The 26,922-nt window shown below is 43.7% G+C and overlaps 2 protein-coding genes across 2 annotated transcripts; both read left to right on the plus strand.

Annotated features, from left to right (window-relative positions):
- Positions 1-12,220: 12,220 nt before the first annotated feature.
- Positions 12,221-14,011, plus strand: LOC115158527 (GS homeobox 2-like). The gene is made up of 2 exons (XM_029707597.1): positions 12,221-12,640; positions 12,888-14,011. The coding sequence occupies exons 1-2, from the start codon at positions 12,268-12,270 to the stop codon at positions 13,226-13,228; spliced, it is 714 nt and encodes a 237-aa protein (XP_029563457.1). The 5' UTR covers positions 12,221-12,267; the 3' UTR covers positions 13,229-14,011.
- Positions 14,012-17,415: 3,404 nt separating this feature from the next.
- LOC115158528 (pancreas/duodenum homeobox protein 1) lies at positions 17,416-20,235 on the plus strand. The gene is made up of 2 exons (XM_029707599.1): positions 17,416-17,845; positions 18,078-20,235. Exons 1-2 carry the CDS (start codon positions 17,479-17,481, stop codon positions 18,338-18,340), a joined length of 630 nt encoding a protein of 209 aa, XP_029563459.1. The 5' UTR covers positions 17,416-17,478; the 3' UTR covers positions 18,341-20,235.
- The last annotated feature ends 6,687 nt before the right edge of the window (positions 20,236-26,922 follow it).

Here is a 26,922-nt window from a genome sequence, read left to right on the forward strand (position 1 = left end):
TATTCTAGATGTACAGTAGGCCTAGATACATTTATCATATTCTGAAAACATTTCCTCTCCTGTGTATTGTTGGGCTTAAAAGAGAAGACTTTAAGAGTCTGTTTAACATTCCGGTTCGGTCACTCCTTCCCTCGTCTCGCCCCAAAAGTCTTTGCTTGGCCCGCTCCTCTAAAAGCCCTGGAGTGTCAGGAGGGGTGGGGGGATCGATTTGATTATAATCGGACCATGAAAAGAACATGATCTAACTGCTTTCAGGCCGGAGTAAATTTAGGCCCACTCCTATCCCCCCCTCTTATTTCAAACACAATGAAGCTGGCCAATTTAAAAAGCTTTGAATGTCTCGTCAATGACTTTGTGAATACATAGGAGAGAGATTTGGAGAGGGAGAGAGAGAAATAACGAGGGAGGAAGGGGAAAAAGGGGAAAAAGGGCCAGGGAGCAGAGATAAAAATTCCAAGAGTTGTTTAAGCGTGGGTGGGTTCATTTGCATGACAGCGATGTCTGAATGGGCCTGACCTCTCGGACCGCCCCAGCGCTAGGCCGAGCTGCAGCCTGACGCGCAGGCTTTGACCCAGCTCATCGACTCTGAATGGATACTCTGTCAAAGGGAAGAACCTCGCAGCTCTCAACCGGACCGACGGGACGGCATCTGCCTGACACCCAGCTACCTCACACACAGGTCTAACTCTGTACACTGCACAAATACACACAAGTCTACCTGTCTACGAATATACAGGTCTACCTGAAACATACACATGCAACATATCTCCATCTCACTCAAACTTACAGCCTCAATCTCTCTCACACATTCGCAAGCATTCACTCACGCATGCACGCACACACACAAACGCGCGCACACACACACACACACACACACACACACACACACACACACACACACACACACACACACACACACACACACACAAAGACAAGAATAAAAGAAACATCAATATCCATTGCAACAGCTCAACAAAATACATACATTTATGTCTCACACACATATACATACACACTGACAGGTGCAGAAAAGCCCTTGCACGTGCAGACACATTAACACGCTTCACTTGACAGCTCTATGATTCACAGCAACAGGCAGGTGAGAGGACATAGAGCGGGTGTAGGGGTGTGGGGGGTGTAGGCACTGCAGTCTGCATACAAATGTCATCCTCCAAACCCCCTTCATGGACACAAACACTTGGAGGTTTGACACTCTGTGCAAACACAAAGCTCAGACGGCTTAGAAACCCCTCTCCATTTATCAGCCTGGCACAGAGCAGGGAGATGATGCAGCCTCCTGTCTCTGACCTCAGCTCTGTGCCCCTGTCTACTGAAACTAACCCCACAATAGGAGCACTCAATACTGGCACCGACTGGATACAGCTAGTGGTGAACACTATATAAGTGGATTGTTACTGGTAAACTGGGGGAAACCTTATTAAATAAATAATTAAATGCAATTTAATTCAGGCAACGTATGCTACAATATTTCCACATGCCTTTATTGTATTAGGCTACTAAAATTGTATCATAGAGTGTGAGATAATTTCAGGGTGTCTGCCCTACATTCACCCTATTACTATGATAGATGATGGGTTAAAACACTAAAGAATAACTGTCCTTGCCCTCAGATGAGTGTAGACCTGCTGTCCTCACTCACAGCCAGGAAAGTGTCTGAGACGGGCCCTCCAGTCTGAACCAGCTAGCCCACTAAGGGAGAGCAGCGCTCCCCGCCGGAGAATGAGTGAGACGGGCCCTCCAGTCTGAACCAGCTAGCCCACTAAGGGAGAGCAGCGCTCCCCGCCGGAGAATTACACCTCCCAAGTGGAACGCTCCAGAGCACACAGAGCTGCAAGTGTGATGCAGCTGTGCAAAAAAAACAGCCAGTTCATGTGATGTACCAATCTACCTACCGCACAATTAAGCGCCTGTTGTATAACAGGCTCTGCTGGGTTTAAAACACTTCATGACTTTGTATGCCATCAACCTTGATTTACTCAATCCAACTAGCTACTACAATACCCTTCCTCTTCTGTAATATTATTCTCAGGGTACGGAGGTGGGGGGAAAACATCAGGGCCTTACGACTTGTTAGTTTAAATTATAATCTGGACCGCAGTATGCTTCTTATCATTGGACATAATCTTTATGTATTAAGCATTGAAACACTCTAATCCACTAACTTTCCAATGTGTTCACACATTATCCTATACCACTCTGTTTACTCAAAGACTACTTAACAGAACTCAAATATGATTCAAAGGGGAGCATGGGAACACACAAAGAGCATGTATTAGCTGAAATTCATGTAAACATATAAAACCTCAGATGACTTGAGGAACAATAAGACCTGATGACGTACACACTAAGCACCTTCAGGCCTGGGAACCCCCCCCCCCACAAGCTTCTTTAATCCACCAACTAAAGAATTAGCTTTACTGCAAGTAAATTAACTATATTATTCACATTAACTGATGCTAGACAATATAAATGTTATGTATTTTTAGGTCTGAAAACAAAATACAGTCCAATCCTCTAATAAAAAGTTGATACAGATGTAGGATCTTAATTTGATCCTGCACAGCAGGGAATGCAAACTTGTAGTGTATTCAAGGTTTAAAAAGGTTTCTAAAGTTTGCAATTCCCACATTAAAATGTCAGACTTGATTTGCCCTAATGAAAAATGTATTAACCCCTACAAAAAAATGTCCATTAATTATAATCCACATAATAATTTACATTTCTTGTTGCTGTAGCAAACTGGCTCAAATTAAGATCCTACATCTGTAGCAATTTGATTCTAATAACTGTTCGCTTAATTCGTATAAGCAAAGTATTATGATATAGGAAGGATTCTACCAAGCAGGTTTTTTTGCAACTATCAGCTGTCAAATCTCACTTTATCTTAAAAGCAGAGAGTACTGTATCTTTTAGACCTCACATTGGGCCATAAAATGACTATTTCAAAATATGAAAACAGATGTAAATTAATCATTGGAGCTGAGCTTGGCTGATAGTCATCTCTTACAGATAGAGAGAGAATAATTTCCGTCTAAGTTCTACATGGCAAAAAAGCACTTTCTAGATGTAACAGAAGAACTGAGCTTTGTTTAATAAAACAAAGACAATTTCAATTATGTCTGATTGTGCTAGCAGCTCTGTGAAATGTATACAAACGAGCAGTGAAGTGCCAACAGCTTTAAGAAAGATGCAGACAAAAAAAAAAAAATTGATGCACTCAATTGTTTAAATGAGTACAGTATGGCATAGGCCCAGTGTGGGGCTGGATCTTGACCGCTAACCCCCCTCTCTTCCTCCTATTCTGCTCAGCACATCTTGCTAAGTGTCGCATTAGAATAACACAGTGGATAATAGGTGGAAAAATGCAGACACAATCTCAATTAAGAGATGTGTGACTTTGCCCATCCCGATGGGTGAGGGTCGTTAGGAGACTAGGGATGTATGGCCTCTCCTCTCATTTGTCTCAGATATAGTTGTGTTGCCTGCCTGTGTGAAGGCCTGGGATGTGGTTGAAGGGACATGGTAGCGGACACTAACTGGCAATGATGAACATCAGCATAACGACAAACACTTCTCTGGATGAGGCTGACATGTTATCCAATCAATAGTTCGTCGGAGGATGGGAAACTGCACTGAAAGAAAAATAAATCAGAAAGATAAATGATTTATTTAGAAATAAATAAAACTTCCTCCTCATCAAAGCCTATTGTGTCAATTTGCTAAACATCACAAGAGCCTGAATCACCAGAGCATTCGCCTGCCCTTGAAAACATCCTCTAAATCCCAGTAATGGGCGTTTTATTCACTACGATATGGGATGAAAATCTGTAGATTTGACATATTATCATCAATAATTTTGTGCTAATCCTTTGTCTTTTTACTTGTACAATCGCCCAGCATAACAACTGACTGATAATTAAGGAAACCTTTGTATACGACAGGACTAAATGATTGACAGGTGTAGGATGCTATAAAAGGTGTAAGAGTGAAGGCTTCCATCAGCTGGCTATAGGCTTTTCCTGAGCCCACAGGAGCAGATTGCACCCCATGCCTATTCAGCCGAGGCCTGGTGACAAAAGACATGGCCTGGCCACACATTCCAGACTGCTTCCGCTCCAGCACACAAGCTCAATCCTAGGGATTTCCCCTTTCAGAAGCAGAAAACGGTTACAATATCACCTCTTTTATGTTCTGGGAGAGATGGGTGGGGTAACTAGATGGATAGGAGAGCCATCACTCACTCTGGGATACATTTCCTGGTTCAAAGCCAAGCAGGAAGTCAGAATCATCCTCTTGTTGTGGGGCAGGTGCTTTCCAAGAGGGGGAATGGCTGAGAACCTGTAAGGATGAAATTCAGACATGCATCTATGTTGAACTTGTGAACAACCCACTGTAGAATACTCAGAGCATGGCGGTTCAATAATACCATCCCACTGTCTAGGCCAAGAAATTGTCATGACTATAAATTATACAGAAAATGAAAACTGATCATCACTGCTATAAATTAATACATTGATTGTTCCACTATTATTTTTGCTCTCCAGGGATGCAAAGACAAAGGTTGTCTCTATTACACAAATTGTGCATATAGTGTGATTGTGTGTTTTGGTGGCAGGAAATAGGGGAGACCAGGATTTAAAATTAAATGTTTGGTGTATGGTGTACAGAGGCAGGCTTCAACAATGTAGCTGTTATGGTAAAAGACCACCCATTAAAAAACAGGGTCTTGATGTCCAGAGTGACCAGTGAGAGAGTGCATGTCCCCAATAATAAGTTCCCAAAGGCAGACAACAATAACCATTAACAGCAACAATGATGACAGAACAGAGAAGCATCACAGGACATCGTCTGAAATATCTTCTGATCAAAATGAGGATGAATATTCAGGACTTTTCTGTGGCAACTCAAGCAAGAAGAGATTGCTATAAGGGCTGTTTTATTTTCTGTAGTTCGTTTTGGCTCAGTAATGACTATTTGCTTAGTCTTTTAGAAGGAAGAGAGGAGGCAGAGAGGGGGACCGGGCCCTAATAAGGGGAAGAGAGGAGGCAGAGAGGGGGACCGGGCCCTAATAAGGGGAAGAGAGGAGGCAGAGAGGGGGACCAGGGCCCTAATAAGGGGAAGAGAGGAGGCAGAGAGGGGGACCGGGCCCTAATAAGGGGAAGAGAGGTGGCAGAGAGGGGGACCGGGCCCTAATAAGGGAAAGAGAAGAGGCAAAGAGGGGGACCAGGGCCCTAATAAGGGGAAGAGAGGAGGCAGAGAGGGGGACCAGGGCCCTAATAAGGGAAAGAGAAGAGGCAGAGAGGGGGACCAGGGCCCTAATAAGGGGAAGAGAGGAGGCAGAGAGGGGGACCAGGGCCCTAATAAGGGGAAGAGAGGAGGCAGAGAGGGGGACCAGGGCCCTAATAAGGGGAAGAGAGGAGGCAGAGAGGGGGACCAGGGCCCTAATAAGGGGAAGAGAGGAGACAGAGAGGGGGACCAGAGCCCTAATAAGGGGAAGAGAGGAGGCAGAGAGGGGGACCAGGGCCCTAATAAGGGGAAAAGAGGAGGCAGAGAGGGGGACCGGGCCCTAATAAGGGAAGAGAGGAGGCAGAGAGGGGGACCAGGGCCCTAATAAGGGGAAGAGAGGAGGCAGAGAGTGGGACCAGGGCCCTAATAAGGGGAAGAGAGGAGGCAGAGAGGGGGACCAGGGCCCTAATAAGGGAAAGAGAGGAGGCAGAGAGGGGGACCAGGGCCCTAATAAGGGGAAGAGAGGAGGCAGAGAGGGGCATCAGGGCCCTAATAAGGGAAAGAGAGAAGGCAGGGAGGGGACCGGGCCCTAATAAGGGAAAGAGAGGAGGCAGAGAGTGGGACCAGGGCCCTAATAAGGGGAAGAGAGGAGGCAGAGAGGGGGACCAGGGCCCTAATAAGGGAAAGAGAGGAGGCAGAGAGGGGGACCAGGGCCCTAATAAGGGGAAGAGAGGAGGCAGAGAGGGGCATCAGGGCCCTAATAAGGGAAAGAGAGAAGGCAGGGAGGGGACCGGGCCCTAATAAGGGAAAGAGAGGAGGCAGAGAGGGGGACCGGGCCCTAATAAGGGAAAGAGAAGAGGCAAAGAGGGGGACCAGGGCCCTAATAAGGGGAAGAGAGGAGGCAGAGAGGGGGACCAGGGCCCTAATAAGGGAAAGAGAAGAGGCAGAGAGGGGGACCAGGGCCCTAATAAGGGGAAGAGAGGAGGCAGAGAGGGGGACCAGGGCCCTAATAAGGGGAAGAGAGGAGGCAGAGAGGGGGACCAGGGCCCTAATAAGGGGAAGAGAGGAGGCAGAGAGGGGGACCAGGGCCCTAATAAGGGGAAGAGAGGAGACAGAGAGGGGGACCAGAGCCCTAATAAGGGGAAGAGAGGAGGCAGAGAGGGGGACCAGGGCCCTAATAAGGGGAAAAGAGGAGGCAGAGAGGGGGACCGGGCCCTAATAAGGGAAGAGAGGAGGCAGAGAGGGGGACCAGGGCCCTAATAAGGGAAAGAGAGGAGGCAGAGAGGGACCAGGGCCCTAATAAGGGGAAGAGAGGAGGCAGAGAGTGGGACCAGGGCCCTAATAAGGGGAAGAGAGAAGGCAGAGAGGGGGACCGGGCCCTAATAAGGGGAAGAGAGGAGGCAGAGAGGGGGACCAGGGCCCTAATAAGGGGAAGAGAGTAGGCAGAGAGGGGGACCAGGGCCCTAATAAGGGGAAGAGAGGAGGCAGAGAGTGGGACCAGGGCCCTAATAAGGGGAAGAGAGGAGGCAGAGAGGGGGACCAGGGCCCTAATAAGAGAAAGAGAGGAGGCAGAGAGGGGGACCAGGGCCCTAATAAGGGGAAGAGAGGAGGCAGAGAGGGGGACCAGGGCCCTAATAAGGGAAAGAGAGGAGGCAGGGAGGGGACCGGGCCCTAATAAGGGAAAGAGAGGAGGCAGAGAGGGAGACCAGGGCCCTAATAAGGGAAAGAGAGGAGGCAGAGAGGGGGACCAGGGCCCTAATAAGGGAAAGAGAGGAGGCAGAGAGGGGGACCAGGGCCCTAATAAGGGGAAGAGAGGAGGCAGAGAGGGGGACCAGGGCCCTAATAAGGGGAAGAGAGGAGGCAGAGAGGGGGACCGGGCCCTAATAAGGGGAAGAGAGGAGGCAGAGAGGGGGACCAGGGCCCTAATAAGGGGAAGAGAGGAGGCAGAGAGTGGGACCAGGGCCCTAATAAGGGGAAGAGAGGAGGCAGAGAGGGGGACCAGGGCCCTAATAAGGGGAAGAGAGGAGGCAGAGAGGGGCATCAGGGCCCTAATAAGGGAAAGAGAGAAGGCAGGGAGGGGACCGGGCCCTAATAAGGGAAAGAGAGGAGGCAGAGAGGGAGACCAGGGCCCTAATAAGGGAAAGAGAGGAGGCAGAGAGGGGGACCAGGGCCCTAATAAGGGGAAGAGAGGAGGCAGAGAGGGGGACCAGGGCCCTAATAAGGGAAAGAGAGGAGGCAGAGAGGGGGACCAGGGCCCTAATAAGGGGAAGAGAGGAGGCAGAGAGGGGGACCAGGGCCCTAATAAGGGGAAGAGAGGAGGCAGAGAGGGGGACCAGGGCCCTAATAAGGGGAAGAGAGGAGGCAGAGAGGGGGACCGGGCCCTAATAAGGGGAAGAGAGGAGGCAGAGAGTGGGACCAGGGCCCTAATAAGGGGAAGAGAGGAGGCAGAGAGGGGGACCGGGCCCTAATAAGGGGAAGAGAGGAGGCAGAGAGGGGGACCAGGGCCCTAATAAGGGGAAGAGAGGAGGCAGAGAGGGGGACCAGGGCCCTAATAAGGGGAAGAGAGGAGGCAACCATCGGTTGGTATTTATCTCGTTTTCTAGACTCTCGCTAATTGCACATGGTATTGAAACGCAGACATATCTCTGTGTTTGTTTGTGTGGACGTCCAGACACTTCTTGCCTGACGGACACACTTCAGTCTCGAGTGTCTCGGCTAAGCAGCTCGGTGAGAGCTAGAAACGTTGCTCTAATTAGTGGGAGCCAAGCGCATCTCTTCGTCCGACAATGAGGGCCTGTAAGTGGCTTGGTTCACAAGGCTCACCCAGTGTTGTGGGTGTCACTGTCCTGAGGAGGATTGCCTGGAATGGTGTTTTCTATTTAAATGTAGGGTAAAACAGTGAATAAAGCCTTATATTGCCCATTAGAAATGGTTTGCCAGAGTAGGCCTACTAAGTTCCAGGTTTGACAATTCTGAATGAGGAGCAAAACCCTTATTTTGTTACTCAATCAAATGTATTTATAAAGCGCTTTTTACATCAGCCTATGTCACTAAGTGCTATACAGAAACCCAGCCTAAAACTCGAAACAGCAAGCAATGCAGATGTAAAATTGTTATTCAGGGTTTAGCTCCACATTTAATGTTTATCTGATGTTCTGTGCACAGAAATATCCCAAATTCTCTCTCATAGCATGAACTGATGGATGGTTTGATGCACTTAAAGAAAAAGGTTTTATTTCTAAGGAATTTTTGTATGGAGATCAAGTTATTAATTGAGATCTAAATTAGATTCCACATTGAGTGGGACTATGACTCCTGCAGAATCCTATTCAACTTCTCCTACTGGCTCTTTCTCTCACTCTCTCTTTTCACTGAAACCCATGAGATGGAGAGTAGCCACTGCAGCTGCTATTCACATGAACGAGATAATTGTAAATGAAAAGTCACTGCGTGGCATTATGTTGTCTGCAGGATCATTGTTCATTTTTCCATCGCCATTGAAAACTATATTGAGGACCCGAGTGTTTCTATTCAGTTTTGGTATTCAGGATCTGTTGCCTGGTTACGAATAAAGGAGGAAATCACCCACTGTATTGGCCAAGATGGGCCGCAAGCCGGCCCTGTGCAACAATGCAACTTTTGTAAAAAGGCGTTGATACAACAAGTTAATGACGCTTGTTCAACAAAACATTAATGGACTTCTTCACGGTATAATATGGACTGTGAATGAGAGGGGGCTGCCTCAGCAAAGCACATGAACACGTTTGTGTGTTTTTGTTTCTGAGAAACTCAAAGCACTGTGTCCCACTCCCCCCCCCCCCCCACCATAAGATAAGAAAAGTATTGTCAGAATAGAAACCTGTGGCATATGGTTCTTATGGTATCTCTAATAACTAACAGCCTAACAGTTTGTTGGTCACAAACAAGCAAAGGTCTGGTTTATCTTCCCACTAACAAGGAAAATATCAACAGCTAATATATGGAGGACTAAGCAGTGTGCATTAATTCCTAAAGTGTGATTTATTACTAATTTGATCTTCATTATAATTAATGGGCACATAATTAATTGCCACATCAACATGACTTGAATAGGGCTGAATGGAGTAACTGCTGAATGATTATATCGTTTGCACACAACATGGGAGAGGGAACTCATTGCAGTGGGGCCCTCTGAGCTTTATGGATTTCTGACATTCTTTTCAAACTCAGACGTTTCGTTTTTAAGGGGGTAATTTGGTAACGGTCCCATTTGCTGCAGCCGCTTTTTAACTGAAGCGGACAAAGCTGTAGTCCTGTCACCCCAAGCAGAATAAAAAGAATCAAAGGATTTTTACCTTAAATGGACTAATTTTCTTCTTGAATTATGAAAGTAATGGCTAGGTAACAGCCTGTGCTCTGTACCCGACGGCTTAATGCCTGCTAAACCCTTCCACGTGGCTCGACTGGTCGTGGCAATTAGAGCTCATTATAGCCTCATAAAGGATCTCATTTGTGGGATTACTTAATAGACAATGAAATTTTATCGTGCAGAATTATGGAAAAATAATATTGGAGCTAGGATGGTGTGATGAGGGCGCGCGCCACACATCATTCCGCCTGGTTTGTCCTCTCTCTCTCTGGAAACTGTTCTCCGTACCATAACAACCCACTGCGCTTCTCATGTCATACACTGTGTTCACTTTATTATAGCAATTACAATCTGCGTGACTGACGTGTTTGTTTTCTGTCATTTATACCTGTATTAAGTCATATTTTAATTCGTTTAAAGATGCCAATTAAAATCGTATGAGCACCGGTCACCCACTGGTTGCTTCCCCAAATTAAGCAGAAAAAAACAGACAACGAATTGACCATGTTCCCTTCCCTTACACGGCTAATTTACACGTAGAGCAAACAGTTGTGAATCCCACAAAATATAATTGTATGTTCTTGGATATATAGGCCTAGTTTCATTGGAAAATGTATAGCCAACGTAGTGCGGTTTATAGTCCAGTTTTACCTCAATGTTGCAATCCTTAAACTGAACTCTTGTATGCATACTTGTCCTTTGCTCAAGAGACTGAATGGATGTTTATGCTTGTAATGTTTGCACAATTAAACTTCGGAAACCGCGCACGCCGCTCGCTTCCATGCGCTCTGTCTGGAGGTTCGAGGCGTTAGTCCGCAGATGAAAGTAGAAGGTAAACCAACTGGTGACCCGCCTTGAGATCAAACTCGCTAATTATTGTCACAAGATAAGGGATTAACGCATTTCTGAAATAGCTGCCTGTTTACCCGGCAGAAACCCAGCGTAATAAACACTTTCTAATTTAATTCTAATCACTATTGAATAGTCACAACCCAGACAGAGGCATTCATAATTCTTTAATTGCTGGACCTGAAATCTTTACCAAAGGGACGCATCCAGGGTATGATTATACTGCAATTATATTTAGTCCAGGTAGTCACGAGATTTACAACTTCAAATCGCATTTCCACAAATAAACTCTCACACAGAAAAGTAGATTGACTCTTATTGTCACAATATACAAGGCTTGGGCCATACAATTATTTCAATTATGAAGTAATTATCTAAGCATAGTTTGCTAATTAATTGGGATTTAAAACAAAACGAATAAGCAACTGGAGGCATTACGCAGGTTAGAATCCCTGCTAATAGAGAGCTCATTGTTTAGGCCAACAGTGTTATGGACGATCACGTCTGGTAATAAACAGTACAAGAACCATCAGCCATTGGCTACCCAAGGCAACTGCTCACATTGTAGATAATGCATGTGTTTTCTATGTGAGTTTGCTGAGAGCTACAGTATATTCAGAGGCTGGAGATGAATTGATATGATAATAGAGGTTGGTATGGGGCATGGGGCTTTTCAACTCCAATAGGCTATTGCAGATGCCTGTGATCAATTTTAGCTATAGAAGCCTACTATTATATGAACATATGTAGCCTATCGGTCAAAGTTCCCATTTGAATCGATCATGAACAGGTGTACAGAGAATTTTTGGAACACATCAATGTTACATCTGAATTGACCATATACACTGACTGTACAAAACATTAAGGACACCGGCTCTTTCCATGATACAGACTGATCAGGTGAATCCAGGTGACAGTCATGATCCCTTATTGATGTCACTTGTTAAATCCACTTCAGTGTAGATAAAGGAGAGGAGACAGGTTAAAGAAGGAGTTTTAAGCCTCGAGACAATTGAGACATGGATTGTGTATGTGTGCCATTCAGAAGATGAATGGGCAAGACAAAAGATTTAAGTGTCTTTGAAGGAAGTATGGTAGTAGGTGCCAGGCCACTGGTTTGTGTCAAGAACTGCAATGCTGCTGAGTTTTTCACGCTTAACAGTTTTCCATGTGTATCAACAATGGTCCACCACCCAAAGGACATCCAGCCAACTTGACACAACTGTGGGAAGCATTTGAGTCAACATGGACCAGCATCCCTATGGAACCCTTCGATACCTTGGAGACTCCATCGCCTGAAGAATTTAGGCTGTTTGTTCTGTTGCTATTCCTTAATCAATGCAACCGTTTAAATTAATTTAAAATCGGATTGTTGTTTAGATAAAATATGGATTTTTATATTTGAAATATAATTTTCTTCATCAAATTACATTACCGCACAGAAACAACATATTGCATGAGGGCACTATTGTCTCAGGCAGCTGATGATGCTATAGATAAACTTTGCTTCTCTACTCATATTATCTTTTTTGGGTGACTTGTTATTAACATTACTTTTCACTACACTGGGGGTAAATGAGCGAATGTGGAGATTTTGATTGGAAGTTCTCTGAGAAATCACGTGGTTTGAGCCACTTGCAGTATACTGAAGCCCTTGGAGCCGGCTGCGCACGTGGGTGACGCTAGGGCCAGCCCTCTCCGGGGTCCCTTTTGTTTAACCATCAAACATAAGGACCTTCCGAGATCCTGAGGGCTTCAGATGAGAAACGGTCAACATCTTGTGCAAGGACCAATACTGACTGACCGCTTATCGTTCTGCAGCCATGTCTAGATCCTTTTATGTCGACTCTTTGATTATCAAGGACACCGTGCGACCCGCGCCTCTAAACGAGCATCCCGGACAAGACTTCTTCATCCCCATCAGCATGCATTCGCCCACCATGATGACGGTCAACGCGCCGGTGTGCCCATCCAGGAAGACCGGCACTTTCTGTGTCTGCCCGGTTTGCGTCACGTCCCATCTCCACTCTCCCCGCGGCGGCATTTCGATGCTGAAGAGTCAGTTCCCGGGAGCAGAGCCCCAATATTGTCAGAGGATATCACACCACCAACAGTCTCCGGCGCTGGGACACGCACCTGTCTGCACGCCTACGTACAGCGTCACTGACCCCAGGAGGTACCACTGTCTCTCCATAGGTAAGAATATGTTGTGCTCTCTGACCACCATTCAACACAAAGTAACAACATGTCAATTCAACCTTTGAAATTAGAGCAACATATCTTAATTGCACCACATATATTATGCGTAATTGAATAGACTAGTACTAAATAATAAATACGAAATAACAAACATTATAATGTTTCTTGCATAAAGTATGTAGTGCACTGTTAGAAATGTGAATAGAACAATTATGTGTCTAAATCGTTGTGCTGTCTCCATCAGGCGCCTCTGAGAGCAATCACATCCAGAATGGCAAAAGGATGCGTACGGCTTTCACCAGCACGCAACTATTGGAACTGGAGAGAGAGTTCTCCTCCAACATGTATCTTTCCCGGCTCAGAAGAATCGAAATTGCGACGTATCTGAACCTCTCGGAGAAGCAGGTGAAAATCTGGTTCCAGAACCGGAGGGTGAAACACAAGAAGGAGGGCAAGGGCACACAGAGGAGCGCGCACAGCGGTTGCAAGTGCGCAAGTGGTCACACGGACTACCCGAGGTCTGAGGACGAGGAATCTTTATCCCCTGCATCAGCGTCAGAGGAGAAAGAGATCTCCCCAATCTGAGGTCATCTCCCACTATACATACTTCCATTACACTACTGGCATAGTCTACCCTGGTTCAACACGGATTCAGCAATACTAGACGACCTCATGGCCATGATATGCTACTTCCAGTCTGAGAAGAAGTATTGGGAATATCTTTGGTTCTCTCTGGTTAAATCGTGTAGTCCTATTTGTCCTTCGTTTTATGTTAACTGTCCAATATGAACTAATTGTCAATACATGTTTTATTTGTTAAAACATTTAGAAACATAAATGTAACGTTGTATCATTCACGGTTCAACCAACGTCAAAGTTGTACATCCTCAGTAGTTGTCATACAATGCTTGGTATCTTTCCTCTTCCATGTGATTAGATAAATATAATATTTATCAGATGTGGCCATGACGGCCGTTGATCTACTCTGTTTCACATCTGATTTATCCACGTGAATTTGTATGTGCTTTGTAGACTATTATGTAAATAATATGTATATTTGTATTTATTTTAATAAAACTTTGGTGAGTTGTATCTCAGACAAAAATGGATGTGCTATGTTTTTTGACCAGTTGGCAGGTGTATCTTTGATTCGGCCCTTAAAGGCTATTGTTTGAGCTTTTGTGTTTGAATGATATAATTGTCAAGAAATCAAAGTTAAGTCTGTGTTTTGAGTAAATAGTCAATTTAATATAATAATTACACGAATTTTCTCATGAGACCATTTCAAGGGACACATTAATGTCATATGCAGGTGATCAGAGACACTAATATAAACAGTATTAGATTTACATCCACGTTTACCGTCATTTACAGCCAAATGCATTTACTGTACTCTTTTTAAGATGATCAAGAATAGATGAATAGTTTTATAAATCTTGACATTTTCTGTCTGTTCCTAGAGCTGGCTTTGGCAGTGCCCTGCTCGGGTTAACCATGTTCCATGTTATATTGAGTCCCTCTCTGATTAGGTAACAGGTTGATAAAAGATGTCAGCAAGGACCTGTTAATGAACTATACTGGCACTTCATTAAAAAGTTAAGTTGATGTTGTCTATACTTAACAACTCTCTGACTCTCTCTCTCTCTCTCTCACACACACAAACACACTCCCATTCCCCCAATCATAAGCAGAAAGAAAAATAGTCCGAATATAAAAGCTATGACCTATGAACCATATGGTATGCCTAATGGCTAAAAGCATAACTTTAGGGGGTCAGTTTTAGATTATTACATTAGATCTGAGTTTCAGTTGAATTATTGTCAATTTATTCTCTGGTGCATTTAAAAAACAGTATTTACATCTTAGTATATTCGTATAGCCTGACAATAGCCAAAATAGGTAATTATAAAAAGTTATAACACATTATGGCATTAGAGAAAAACGAACATGTAGCCTAACCTATACTGACCATATTTAAACTCAGACTCTAATAAAAGACTAATAAAAAAAAATGGTATTCTGAAATGAAATAGAGCCTAATAAAAAAATACATATTTCCATTTGTTTTAAGTAGCCTACATTAGTTTTTATAATGATGATGCTATTATTATTAATAGTAGTAGTAGTATTGTTATTATTATTATTATTAATACCATCATTATTATGACGTTATTATTGATACCTGGACTTTATTTAGAGGCTATATGAAGTACTAGGCCCATAATGTATCATACCCACAAAGCCCTACCCGATTAAACCCGGGGCTAAACCGGGGTAATACCCTCTATCATCCATGTTATGTTCGCTTTTGAAGAGATTTTACTTGTCCAAAATGAGTTTAATTGCAGTTTCAGTCCCACGTTGGCTGATTATGCTGCAATTCCTTCGAAACCACAGAACAAGGATATATAGAACTGGGCAAAGGCTTTGACAGGTTAGATTGTCCTGTCCTGGGACTCGCATTTAGCAGTGGACCCCCGACGGCTGCAGACTCTGCGGCCTTTGAAGAGACAGCTACAGGGTTCCTCTGAGCGCGAGAGAACGATTTAGTCACTGTTTCATTAAGCACTAGTTGAACCTTTCAACTTATGGTAAATTGAGGGGGCATGCTGAAATAGAAGGACTGCGTAAGAAGGGCGATAGGAAATTAGCTAACGGTTAATTTAACTCGTTTCAGTCGGAGTTTGGGATACATTCCTAATTGAGAGGGGAAGCAGGTGAAGTTTTGGTCCCACGCAGGCCCATTCAGACCGGGAATAAATGGTCTCTTTTCACATCCCGCTGGTGATCATATATTATTGAGCGAAAGCAACCTAATGAATATATATTGAAGTTCCTATTAATCGAATTAGATTTTACCCCTCGCAGGTGTGAAAGTGAAAGACCACCAGCCCATTAAAACCGATTGACAATGGAGCTAACTGCAGTTTTGGGAAAGTCTCCCCCTTTTCAGACCGATGGGCCCTGACCTCGAACTGTCAGTCCGCTATAATAGCCTGAAGCTCATGTGTATTATACCTTCAGGCCATGGCAAGACTAGCTGGGGAGACAAAGTAAACTCTCAAAAACACTATCATAGTAGACGTATAGGACAGTCGCGTTTTTGGCTAAAATCAAAAGAAAAGCAATAGCATGAAGTAGTTGCCCCAATTCGTGTGGCATGACTTTCATACTTTTCATTTGCATGGTCGATTTATAAAATGTCTTAACAGAAAAGTAAAGCAATTATAGGTCTAAAGCCTAAACCATCACTCACCCCAAAATATTGTGGAATGTAAAATTGAGACATTGTTACTTTGGATGAGGTATGAGGCCTGTTCAAATACAATAGCCACCAAAACCAGCACTCCAAAGACGATATAATTACTATTGAAAATGTGGCAATTACGCATTACAAAAGACAATTAATACGACTGCTTTTCACCAGTGTGCAGCTGCTGTCTCGTGTGGAGATATAAGAGCAAACTCAAGTGTCAATGAGAAAAGGAGAGAAAAAGTTTTGTCTTTGCCTGCGGAGACCTCTGCTTTGGTCATGAATCTGCAAGTACAATTTTGGCCCTCGATAAATGTGACAACCCTCTCTTCTGAGTCCAAGTGCTTCGAGTGGCGATGAATCATCCCGCCCTGGTAAAGGCAGGGGTCCAGGAGTGTCCAGTGAGTTGCTTGTTTCAAATGATGATGAAACTGTGAATTCTGGACACGTGCCCCATCAATGCCGTCTTTGGTGACTTAATCTAGTGGGAGCCCGGTCACCACACAATATGTGCCATGAGCTTTTGTCATGCTCTTCAGAATAGGCCTTTTCTAAAATGTCAACCACTTTAAAATCCATTATTTTGTTGGGTTAGAGCGTGCCTCTTAAATCATCAACTGCATTTAGTCGCTGAATGAATGAATATAGCTCTCCGAAACAGAGGACAACGAACTGAATATGACGATATATATCCTTGAAATATACATACATTTCACAAAGCCCAAATTTGAGATATTTTTTTTATGGAGAGTAATGTAGGCTTAGCCCAAGTGCCTTATGAATAACTATACCACCGCATTATAGAGATGTTATAGGCCAATTATTCGATTCAGTTGTATCTCTATCATAATGGCACGGGTGTATGTGTGTGTTTGTGTGTGTGTGTGTGTGTGTGTGTGTGTGTGTGTAACAGCATTACCAATCACTGCCCTACTTACATATGTTTCAAGTAGTTCCATAAAAGCAGCCAGTGTTATTTTATCAGTTAAGCCAGAATGACAGCTTTACATATTTACAAAGGAAATAAATTATACACCCACTTGATTACGAAAGGTGGCCGAAGTACATGCCATGCCACAAGTCATATTGAACTCATGCATTTGAATATGCTTCTGTCTAATTCCACCTGACACAATAGAAACGTTGTGTGCCTCCAATAATCTGTCCTAGTCGAAATAATATTTATGTAAATATAAATATTATTTCATTCAGCAAATATGGAACATGGTGGGTTTATGTAACCATAAGCGATTGTAGTGCTCCAGTTTGCACCTGTTACCTAAGAAATATGTTAAAAGATCGAAAGGTTTCATGTTTCAGGTCAAAGATGAGGATAAAGTAAGTTTCATGTTCTCTTTTATTTGTGATTCATTCCCCTCTGGAAATAACAGGTTCAACTTTGCACCAGTGCAAACTTTGGTCAATCTGGCCCACAGCCAGTTATGAGTTGTGTCAGTCACGTGACTAGGGATAGGTATTCACTCATAGGTGCACTCCAAGTTGTGGCCTCACTTGAAGGATATATTGCAGGGACGTACATGGACATCCTGTAAAAATTATCGCTGGGAAAAGCAGCTCAATAATGGATACCTCTGATATTTACTATGACGGTGGGCGCTTCCAACTGCAGTCACCGGAAGAGTATGACTATAACCCGCCCTCCTGCCGCTACAGCGGTGACACCGAGCAGGTACGGATCCCCATGCCCCCTTGTGCCTCTGTCGAGCACCGGAGCAAGGGAACTTTACTGCCCTACGATCTTCCTCCCTGTCAGTACTCGAGGCCTGTTCACACACAGACCCAGGAACAGGAATACCTGACAGGTCAGGCTCGTGTACCGAACGACTACCATCCAGGAGGCAGCCAAGTGGTGGAGGGAGAGTCCCCGGCACAAGTGCCATTCCCCTGGATGAGGAGCTCCAGAGTTCACTCATACCAATCACTCCCAGGTGAGCAGGATACTTTATAGGTGCAACTTTATAACATACATAGTTGTGACGCGATTTTGTCTGACAGGTAAGATAATGAGATGGGAGAAAAGGTTTCACAAGGCCTCAAAACTTGGCCTAACCTGAAATAAACAAGGTTATAGCATTAGCGTGAAAATGCAAACAAAGTCTAGATAAATTAACTGAACAACTAACGACACACCTTTTATATGAATGTATCTTTTAATTTAAGGTGGTTATTCCCAGAACGGGGACGAATACAAGCGGAGCCGCACCGCGTATAGCCGGGCTCAGTTATTGGAGCTGGAGAAGGAGTTCCTCTTTAACAAGTATATATCCAGGCCCCGCAGATATGAACTAGCCACCACACTTAAACTGACAGAGAGACACATCAAAATCTGGTTCCAGAACCGGCGGATGAAGTGGAAAAAAGAAGAAACGAAAAAACGAAGCCCCTCTGAGCACCATGAACCGGAGTCTTCCAATAAGGATTGATAAAACGTTAGGATAGCAGCATATGACCCTGGGTTTGAAATCCAGATTATTTGTTGCACTTGTCTATAAAATGATAGGCCTATATGTGCTTAAACTTTATAGCCTACGTTAGGCCTATGCTGTGGCTGGAGGGACAGTTTACAATTTGAATTTGCGAGCTATTCAATTCTTTGTCTTGTGCGTATATAGAATGTTGCTAAATTTGGGACTAATTCAATTATTTGTCACGTGCATATCTAACGTTTTTTTTTAAAAATTGCTCAATTTTAAATGACTGAAAATATCTGGAATTTTAATTAAAATGGATAAGAGCATCCATTTACTTCAGAATGTATTGTCTAATTTATTTTAGATACACAATAGTTGCCATTGTTAACAGGCCACTGGAAATGATTTAGCTGTTCTCTGCGTTTTAAACGCATGTTATGATAACAGAGCATACATTAATTAATAGAGGCCTACATGCAGACTATGTATCAATGAATGACAGTGTCGAATAACTGAAAACATACCAATACGATAGAACTAGCCAATAATATGATTAAGAAATATCTTACCTTTAGCCTACTTAATATGCAGATGAATTAACAATGCTTATCATTTTCCTCCTTGTTCCATATATAGCCTGTGTGATAGTCTATAACTAACACAAGAGGCATTTTGCCAGCAGAATGGTTGGTCTCATAAGTCTAAAAGGCACCTGCAAAGGGTTTATCTTATGGGCGTCACGACCCGTAATTTGTGGACAAATGATTTATGAGTGGTTAAGATATGATTTCGCTTTACAATTGCAGGCCAACGTTTACAAAACTTAAAGATAACAAAATACCTTTTGAAAATGAGGAACAATGCATATGGCAACATGTTCTCTTTCAGGGCACTGTTGGTTACCTAACTCAGAGAAAGTAAAAATAAGAAAAATGGATGATGGCAAATACCCAGAACTAGAATGACTTTTGCCCCCCAGGTTTGAACAAACAATTAAGTCACTGTGTCATTTCCGCTGGTCGTGCAAATGCAGGTCGCCCGCCCAGCAACACTCATCAACAGACATCAACACAACTGAGCGAGGTGAAGTTAGACCTATAGGCGTCGGATAAATAGCCTACATGGTACTTTTTGCAAAGTCTGTGCTGTTTGTGAAACGTCAATGTTGGCTGATATGAACAAGTTATTTGTTGATGTATTGAGGTCCATTAAAGTATATTTTTAGAATAGACTGGGGGTTGTAACTATAAACCCAAGATTCCTTGTAAATTAATATCAGTTATACAGATCTCTACAGGTTGTGTACTCTGTCATCTGGACGAACTGTTTAAGCCAAAGAAAGATGTATACACGATATATTTTCATGTTGTTAGAATACTAAGATAAGGACATTTGTGTTCGCATGGGCTGCAGCTTATGCGCACTGTGAAACAAATATATACTTAATTTCAACGTCTAGTTTTGATTTACATTTGGTTGAGTTGTCAACTAACGTCAATTCAACATGAAATCAATAAAAAAATGTCCCCACGTCATTGGAGTTATATTAAAAGTTGGGTGAAAAAAATACAAAATTCCCTTATGTTGATAATATTTTGCAAATCGAATTAGTTTCCCACGTGTTGTAACATTGATTTCTGTTGTTGAAATGACGTGGCAACAACAACTTTGATTCAATCAGTTTTTGCCAAGTTGGGAGACCACGTTTCAGCACGCTGGACAGGCCAGAGGGGACAGATAGCCCTATACCATGCATTGACCATTGGGTATGCTCTAGTCTAGAGCAGGGATAGGCAAATGGCAGCCTGCGGCTGGATGCGGACCCCGGCCCTCCTTTTGAAGGCCCTCAGATATCCTTTTAAAAACTGTAAACATTTCTCTCCACCCTATGGCAAAAATAAATTATAGAGTTGCAGGATATTAGCTTTAAAACTGCAAATTTTCCTCTCAGTCCCATGGAAAAATGTGTAGAATTGTATGAAATTTGTTATAAAATTGCAATATGCACATGTGGGTAGACAGAATCGCAAGCAACTGCGGCACCTCATGATGAGTTCAGATTTTTTGTGGCCCCCACCTCTATCAGAGCTGCCCATCCCTGTAAAACCTTACGTAAAAGTATGTGGACACCTACTCATCGAACATCTCATTACAAAATTTGCTGCTATAACAGCCTTCACTCTTCTGCGAAGGCTTTCCACTAGATGTTGGAACACTGCTACGGGGACTTGCTTCCATTCAGCCAAAAGAGTATTAGTGAGGTTGGGCACTGATGTTGGGCGATTAGGCCTGGCTCACACTCGGCGTTCCAATTCATCCCAAAGGTGTTCAAGGGGGTTGAGGTCAGGGCTTTGTGCAGGGCAGTCAAGTTCTTCCACACAGATCTCAACAAATAATTTCTGTATGGACCTCGCTTTGTGCACTGGGGCATTGTCATGCTGAAACAATAAAGGGCCTTCACCAAACTGGTGCCACAAAGTTGGAAGTGTTGTCTAGAATTTCATTGTATGCTGTAGCGTTAATAATGTGTGGCCTACCACTTGTTGCTCCTAGATGTTTCCACTTCACAATAACAGCACTTACAGTTGACTGGGGCAGCTTTAGCAGGGCAGAAATTTGACGAACTGACTTGTTGGAAAGGTGGCATCCTATGATGGTGCCACATTGAAAGCCACTGAGCTCTTCAGTACAGGCCATTCTGCAGCCAATGTTTGTCTATGGAGATTGCATGGTTGTGTGCTCGATTTTATACACCTGTCAGCAAAGGGGGAGGGTGAAATAGCTGAATCCACTAATTTGAAGGGATGTCCACATACTTTTGTGTATAAAACAATGTTTTTTTTCTTCGTATAGCCTATCATGCTGACCAAACCGTGTGCCTGCGTGCTCCATCACACACATGTTGATTTTGTACCCCCACACCAGACACAATCAGGACACGCAGGTTGAAATATCAAAACAAACTCTGAACCAATTATATTAATTTGAGGACAGGTCGAAAAGCATTTAACATTTATGGAAATTTAGCTAGCTAGCTTGCTGTTGTTAGCTAATTTGTCCTGGGATATAAACATTGGGTTGTTATTTACCTGAAATGCACAAGGTCCTCTACTCTGACAATTAATCCACAGATAAAACAGGAAAACCGAATTCCTTTCTCATCATCTCTCCTCCTTCCTCAGGCTTCTTTTTTACTTCTTTGGACTTTATATGGCAGTTGGCAACCAACTTTACGGTGCATTACTACAACCGACTGGAGTGTGGACGTCGGTTCATCTTTCAATCACCCACGTGGGTATATGCTCCCAAACACCAATGAGGAGATGGCATGTGGGTATATTCTCCTAAAAACCAATGAGGAGATGGGAGAGGCCAAACTTGCAGCACATTGAGTGTCAGAAATAGAACCTATTTCTATTTTAGCGCTCGCTGAGGCGAGTGAGCAGTGTGGGTGCAATGACTGACTAACATGTATGTGTACATTTATTTTGCTATGCTCGCGCACACGACGCGAGTGGTGTGGTCAGCATGGTAATGCTGTCTGTTTGGAACGTGGAGAGCTCTCCTAAACTGCTGTTTAGAAGTCTCACCATGGTGCATTTCTATAGGTTGGTTCATTTCCGGTGTTTCATCTACACAGGCCGGCACCCGAGTCTTACGCCTCTATCACATCGACAGCGTCATTGCATTTTGGTACACCAAAAGTGCATACATTTTCAATGGAACGCTGCTATTGAATGTATGCATCAAATTGTATGCATAGAAGGCTTGACAGAAATGGTAGCAGAAGGTGAATGTTGAACTTTTGTTGCACACATATCCAGATGATGCTGCTTACCATTTTGTGCAATGACACTGTAGGTATGATCGAGGATTTACGCTACCATTTCTGTTACCATTTCTGTCAAGCATTCTCCGCATACAATTTGATACCCTCCAATTGGCAAATCTGACCATAATTATATCCTCCTGACTCCTGCTAACAAGCAAAAACTAAAGCAGGAAGTACCAGTGACTCGCTCAATAAGGAAGTGGTCAGATGACGCAGATGCAAAGCTACCAGACGTTTTTGCTAGCACAGACTGGAATATGTTCCAGGATTCATCTGATCAGTCACCGGCTTCATCAATAAGTGCATTGATGATGTCGTCCCCACAGTGACTGTACGTACAAACCCCAAACAGAAGCCATGGATTACAGGCAACATCCGCACTGAGCTTAAGGGTAGAGCTGCCGCTTTCAAGGAGCGTTTATAAGAAATCCCACTATGCTCTTCGACGAACCATCAAACAGGCAAAGCATTAATACAGGACTAAGATTTAATCTTACTACACTGGCTCTGACACTTGTCGGATGTGGCAGGGCTTGCAAACTATTACAGACTACAAAGGAAAGCCCAGCCGCGAGCTGCCCAGTGACAAGCCTTTCAGACGAGCTAAATTACTTCTATGTGCGCTTCAAGGCAAGCAACACTGAAGCATGAATGAGAGCACCAGCTGTTCCGGACGAATATGTGATCACTCTCTCTGTAGCCAATGTGAGTAAGACCTTTAAGCAGGTAAACATTGACAAGGCCGCAGGGCCAGATGGATTACCAGGATGTGTACTCAGAGCATGCGCTGACCAACTGGCAAGTGTCTTCTGTAATACCAACATGGTTCAAGCAGAACACAATAGTTCCTGTGCCCAAGAAGACCAAGGTAATCTGCCTAAATGACTACCGACCCTCAGCACTCACGTCTGTAGCCAGGAAGGTCTTTGAATGACTGGGCATGGCTCACATCAACACCATCAACACCATTATCCCAGAAACCCTAGACCCACTCAAGCTTGCATACAGCCCGCCCCAACAGATCACACAATCTCTATTGCACTCCACAGTGCCCTTTCCCACCTGAAGAAAAGGAAAACCTACGTGAGAATGCTGTTCATTAATTACAGCTCAGTGTTCAACACCATAGTGCCCTCGAAGCTCATCACTAAGCTAAGGACCCTGGGACTAAACACCTCCCCCTGCAACTGGATCCTGGACTTCCTGACGGGCCGCCCCCAGGTGCAGGCAACAGCACATCTGCCACGCTGATCCTTAACACAGGGGCCCCTCAATAATCCCCTCCTGTTCTCCCTGTTCACCCACGACTGCGTGGCCAAGCACGACTCCAACACCATCATTAAGTTTGCCGATGACACAACGGTGGTAGGCCTGATCACCGACAACGATGAGACAGCCTATAGGGAGGAGGTCAGAGACCTGGCAGTGTGGTGCCAGGACAACAACCTCTCCCTCAATGTAATCAAGACAAAGAAGATGATCATGGACTACAGTTATATGGCTGCACCATCGAGAGCATCCTGACTGGTTGCATCACCGCTTGGTATGGCAACTGCTCGGCATCCAACCGCAAGGCACTACAGAGGGTAGTGCGTATGGCCCAGTACATCACTGGGGCAAAGCTTCCTGCCATCCTGAATCTCTATACCAGGTGGAGTCAGAGAAGGCCCTAAATATTGCCAAAGACTCCAGCCACCTTAGTCATAGACTGTTCTCTCTGCTACTGCACAGGAAGCGGTACCAGAGCGCCAAGTCTAGTTCCAAAAAGCTCCTTAACAGCGTCTACCCACAAGCCATAAAAGCCATATTTGCATTGACCCCCCCCTTTATTTACGCTGCTCATACTCACTGTCTTTTTATCTATGCATAATCACTTTACCCCTACCTACATGTGCATATTACCTCAATTACCTTGACTATCCTGTACCCCCACACATTGACTCCGTACCGGTACACCCTTTATATATAGCCTCGTTATTGTTATTTTATTGTGTTACTTTTTATTTTTTTATTTTTTACTTTCGTTTATTTAATAAACATTTTGTTTACTCTTATTTTCCTTACAAGCCCTTACCCAACAATGCAGTTGTAAGTAAGCATTTCACTGTAAGGTCTACACCTGTAGTCTTCGGTGCATGTGACAAATACAGTTTGATTTGATTTATTCAATGTATGCACCATACAGAACGCACTACAACTGCCTCTGCAATGCGATTCTGCAAGGCAAATGCAGAGTTCCATTGGAAATGAATGTACTTCTGGTGTACCGTTACGCAATAACTTTGTAGGTGTGATCGAGGCGTTGTCGGGCCATGGCTCCGGTGGATCTGCTCTCACGGTGGCTGTCTGTGAACTTTAACACCTTCTCACAAAGCAACTTTGTTGATTATGCAGAGTTTGTTGATTTTTCTCTTCACAAGTCCTCATTGTCAGCCTTATAGCTATGGAAACACAATTTCCCTAGTATAACACATGGGTGCACTAGTGTAACAATGTTACAGTAGAAAAGCAGGAACAGTGGCGTAACCATAGATAGCCTATTCTTATTCATTTCTATGGGCTTATTATAGGCTACTGAAACTACTTCATTTTGACTGATGCTGGGTTTAAACAATAAACCGGCCTGGGAAAAATCACTGTTTGGGCTCATATATCAAACATCTTCCAGTTGAAACCATAAACATTTGAATGCCCCCTTGTGGATGTTTGCTTCTAAGTAGAAGTATGTAATTTCCACAGGTCATATTTTCTTATTGGCAGTCAATAAATGTGGCCATCCTGATCAACAGTTCGTAACTGGGATACACAATTCATGAATTATATTTCTGGATTGTAATAGGCCTAATGATGTATTAAGTAATGCTAGGAAATGTGTGTGTGTGCGTGTGCACGCGTACATGTGTGCTATATGCATAGTCTATAGTCACTTTCTATGCATAGTCACTTTACCCCTACCTACATGTACAAATTACCTCGAGTAACCTGTACCCCCGCAAATTGACCCTGTATATAGCCTCGTTATTGTTATGTAATTTTCTTGTGTTACTTTTATATTTAATTGTTTCACTTTAGTTTATTTAGTAAATATTTTTCTTAACTCTATTTCTTGAACTGCATTGTTGGTTAAAGGCTCGTATGTAAGCAATTCACGGTAAGGTCTACACCTGTTGTATTCGGCGCATGTGACAAATACAATTTGCTTTGATTTGATTTATACTCGACAGTCACTCTTGGTTGCGCATTTGTGCCATAGATTACATTCCACTATGTTTAAAGATGTGGAATCATATCACATCCACAAAACGCCACTGTACTTGTTTACAAGCGCGCAATGTGATAGAAATGATTTAACACGAGAAACTTGGAAAGTGCCTTAGATGAGCCAGTTATCACAAACAACGTCCTCAAAAGCCAGCTTGCATGACCTTTTACTGAGTTGGAAAATGTCTAAAAGAAATTGGCTACACACTAACCCTAATAGGTATACAACTGATTTTGCACCAATGCAATGGAACAGTTTTTTTTATAGCCCACTATGTCGAGGCTTACTACAAATCACAATAAAAAAAAGCAATTAACTTTAAGTAAATACGTGTACTATTGTAATGGACTGGCGTTATGACTGTGTTGTTGTGGAGGGTAAAATAAGAGGAGAGACTTCAGTAAGGAACTCTACCAGTTTGAGGCACTAAAATTTGATTTTTGTGGTTTGGAGAACAAGGTATACTGTTCTTTTGCGCGCTTCGGCTGAGGGAACATGTGGAAGTAATCGCGCTGAGCGGCTGGAGAGATGTGTTTCTCTGCAAGGGGAGCGCTGCGGGACGGGCCGGGCACCGCTGGAAGTGCCGCTGAGAGAGAGGGGTTGGGGGTGGTCAGCCCCGGGGCTCCACTCCATGAAAACCGGCCTGGTCGGCTGACTTGGCTCCACATCCCTGAGTGCAGTGAGATAGGTAATTCATAATGACCCTTTATCCCAGCTATTATACCAGCCTCAGGGCCGGGGGAGAGGGGGCTGGGGTCACAAAACACCTTCACAGAGTCGGCAAACAACAGAGGAAACAGTGTGCCAAACGGGCAACAAACAAAAAACATAACGAACATTTCTCCGTTTTTCTTCATAAGAAATTGCCCAAAAAATAAGAATAACTGGAAATCCCTCCCTCTTGGAGAATATAATGAAGTCAATATGTGGTTGACTTGAGAGAGGAAGAGAGAGTTGAGTTGTGTGTGTAGTGTCTGGTGTTGGAGCGCCCCCTGTGGGCAATGGAGGCTTGGACGTTCATGTAAGTTTCAGGTTTTGAAAAGTGCTAATGAACTGAGCACTAACGTTCGAACAAAACTCCATTCAATTATTGTTACCATATAATTATATGTGTATACGAACAATAGCCTGTTTATAAGAAGGCAAATACATGATATCTTAATAACTCATGAAACAACATGTTTGTTTGTACATTTTAATTAATGTTACCTTCGCGTATTTGCGGAATGGTGAAATGTATTTATCTATTTGAAAACATCCGTCAATGTCGCTTGATAAGTTATATCGTTTGCTTTTCTTCGAAAATACGCTCGACACAGGATTGTTGTGCATATGTATTTCTCGTACCTCTTTCCTACATCATTGCCCAGCAGAGTCCAGCTCCAGTCTCACTGAGAAAACAGGACTCTTATTTTGAAAGGAACCCCAGAGCTGGAGCCTCCTGTAGGGGAGGAGAGGGGGGTCATTTCCTGAGAGTTATTTACTTTGAGCCAGATGATT

The sequence above is a fragment of the Salmo trutta genome, chromosome 22 (assembly GCF_901001165.1).
Source record: "Salmo trutta chromosome 22, fSalTru1.1, whole genome shotgun sequence".
In the NCBI taxonomy this organism is placed as follows: Eukaryota; Metazoa; Chordata; class Actinopteri; order Salmoniformes; family Salmonidae; genus Salmo; species Salmo trutta.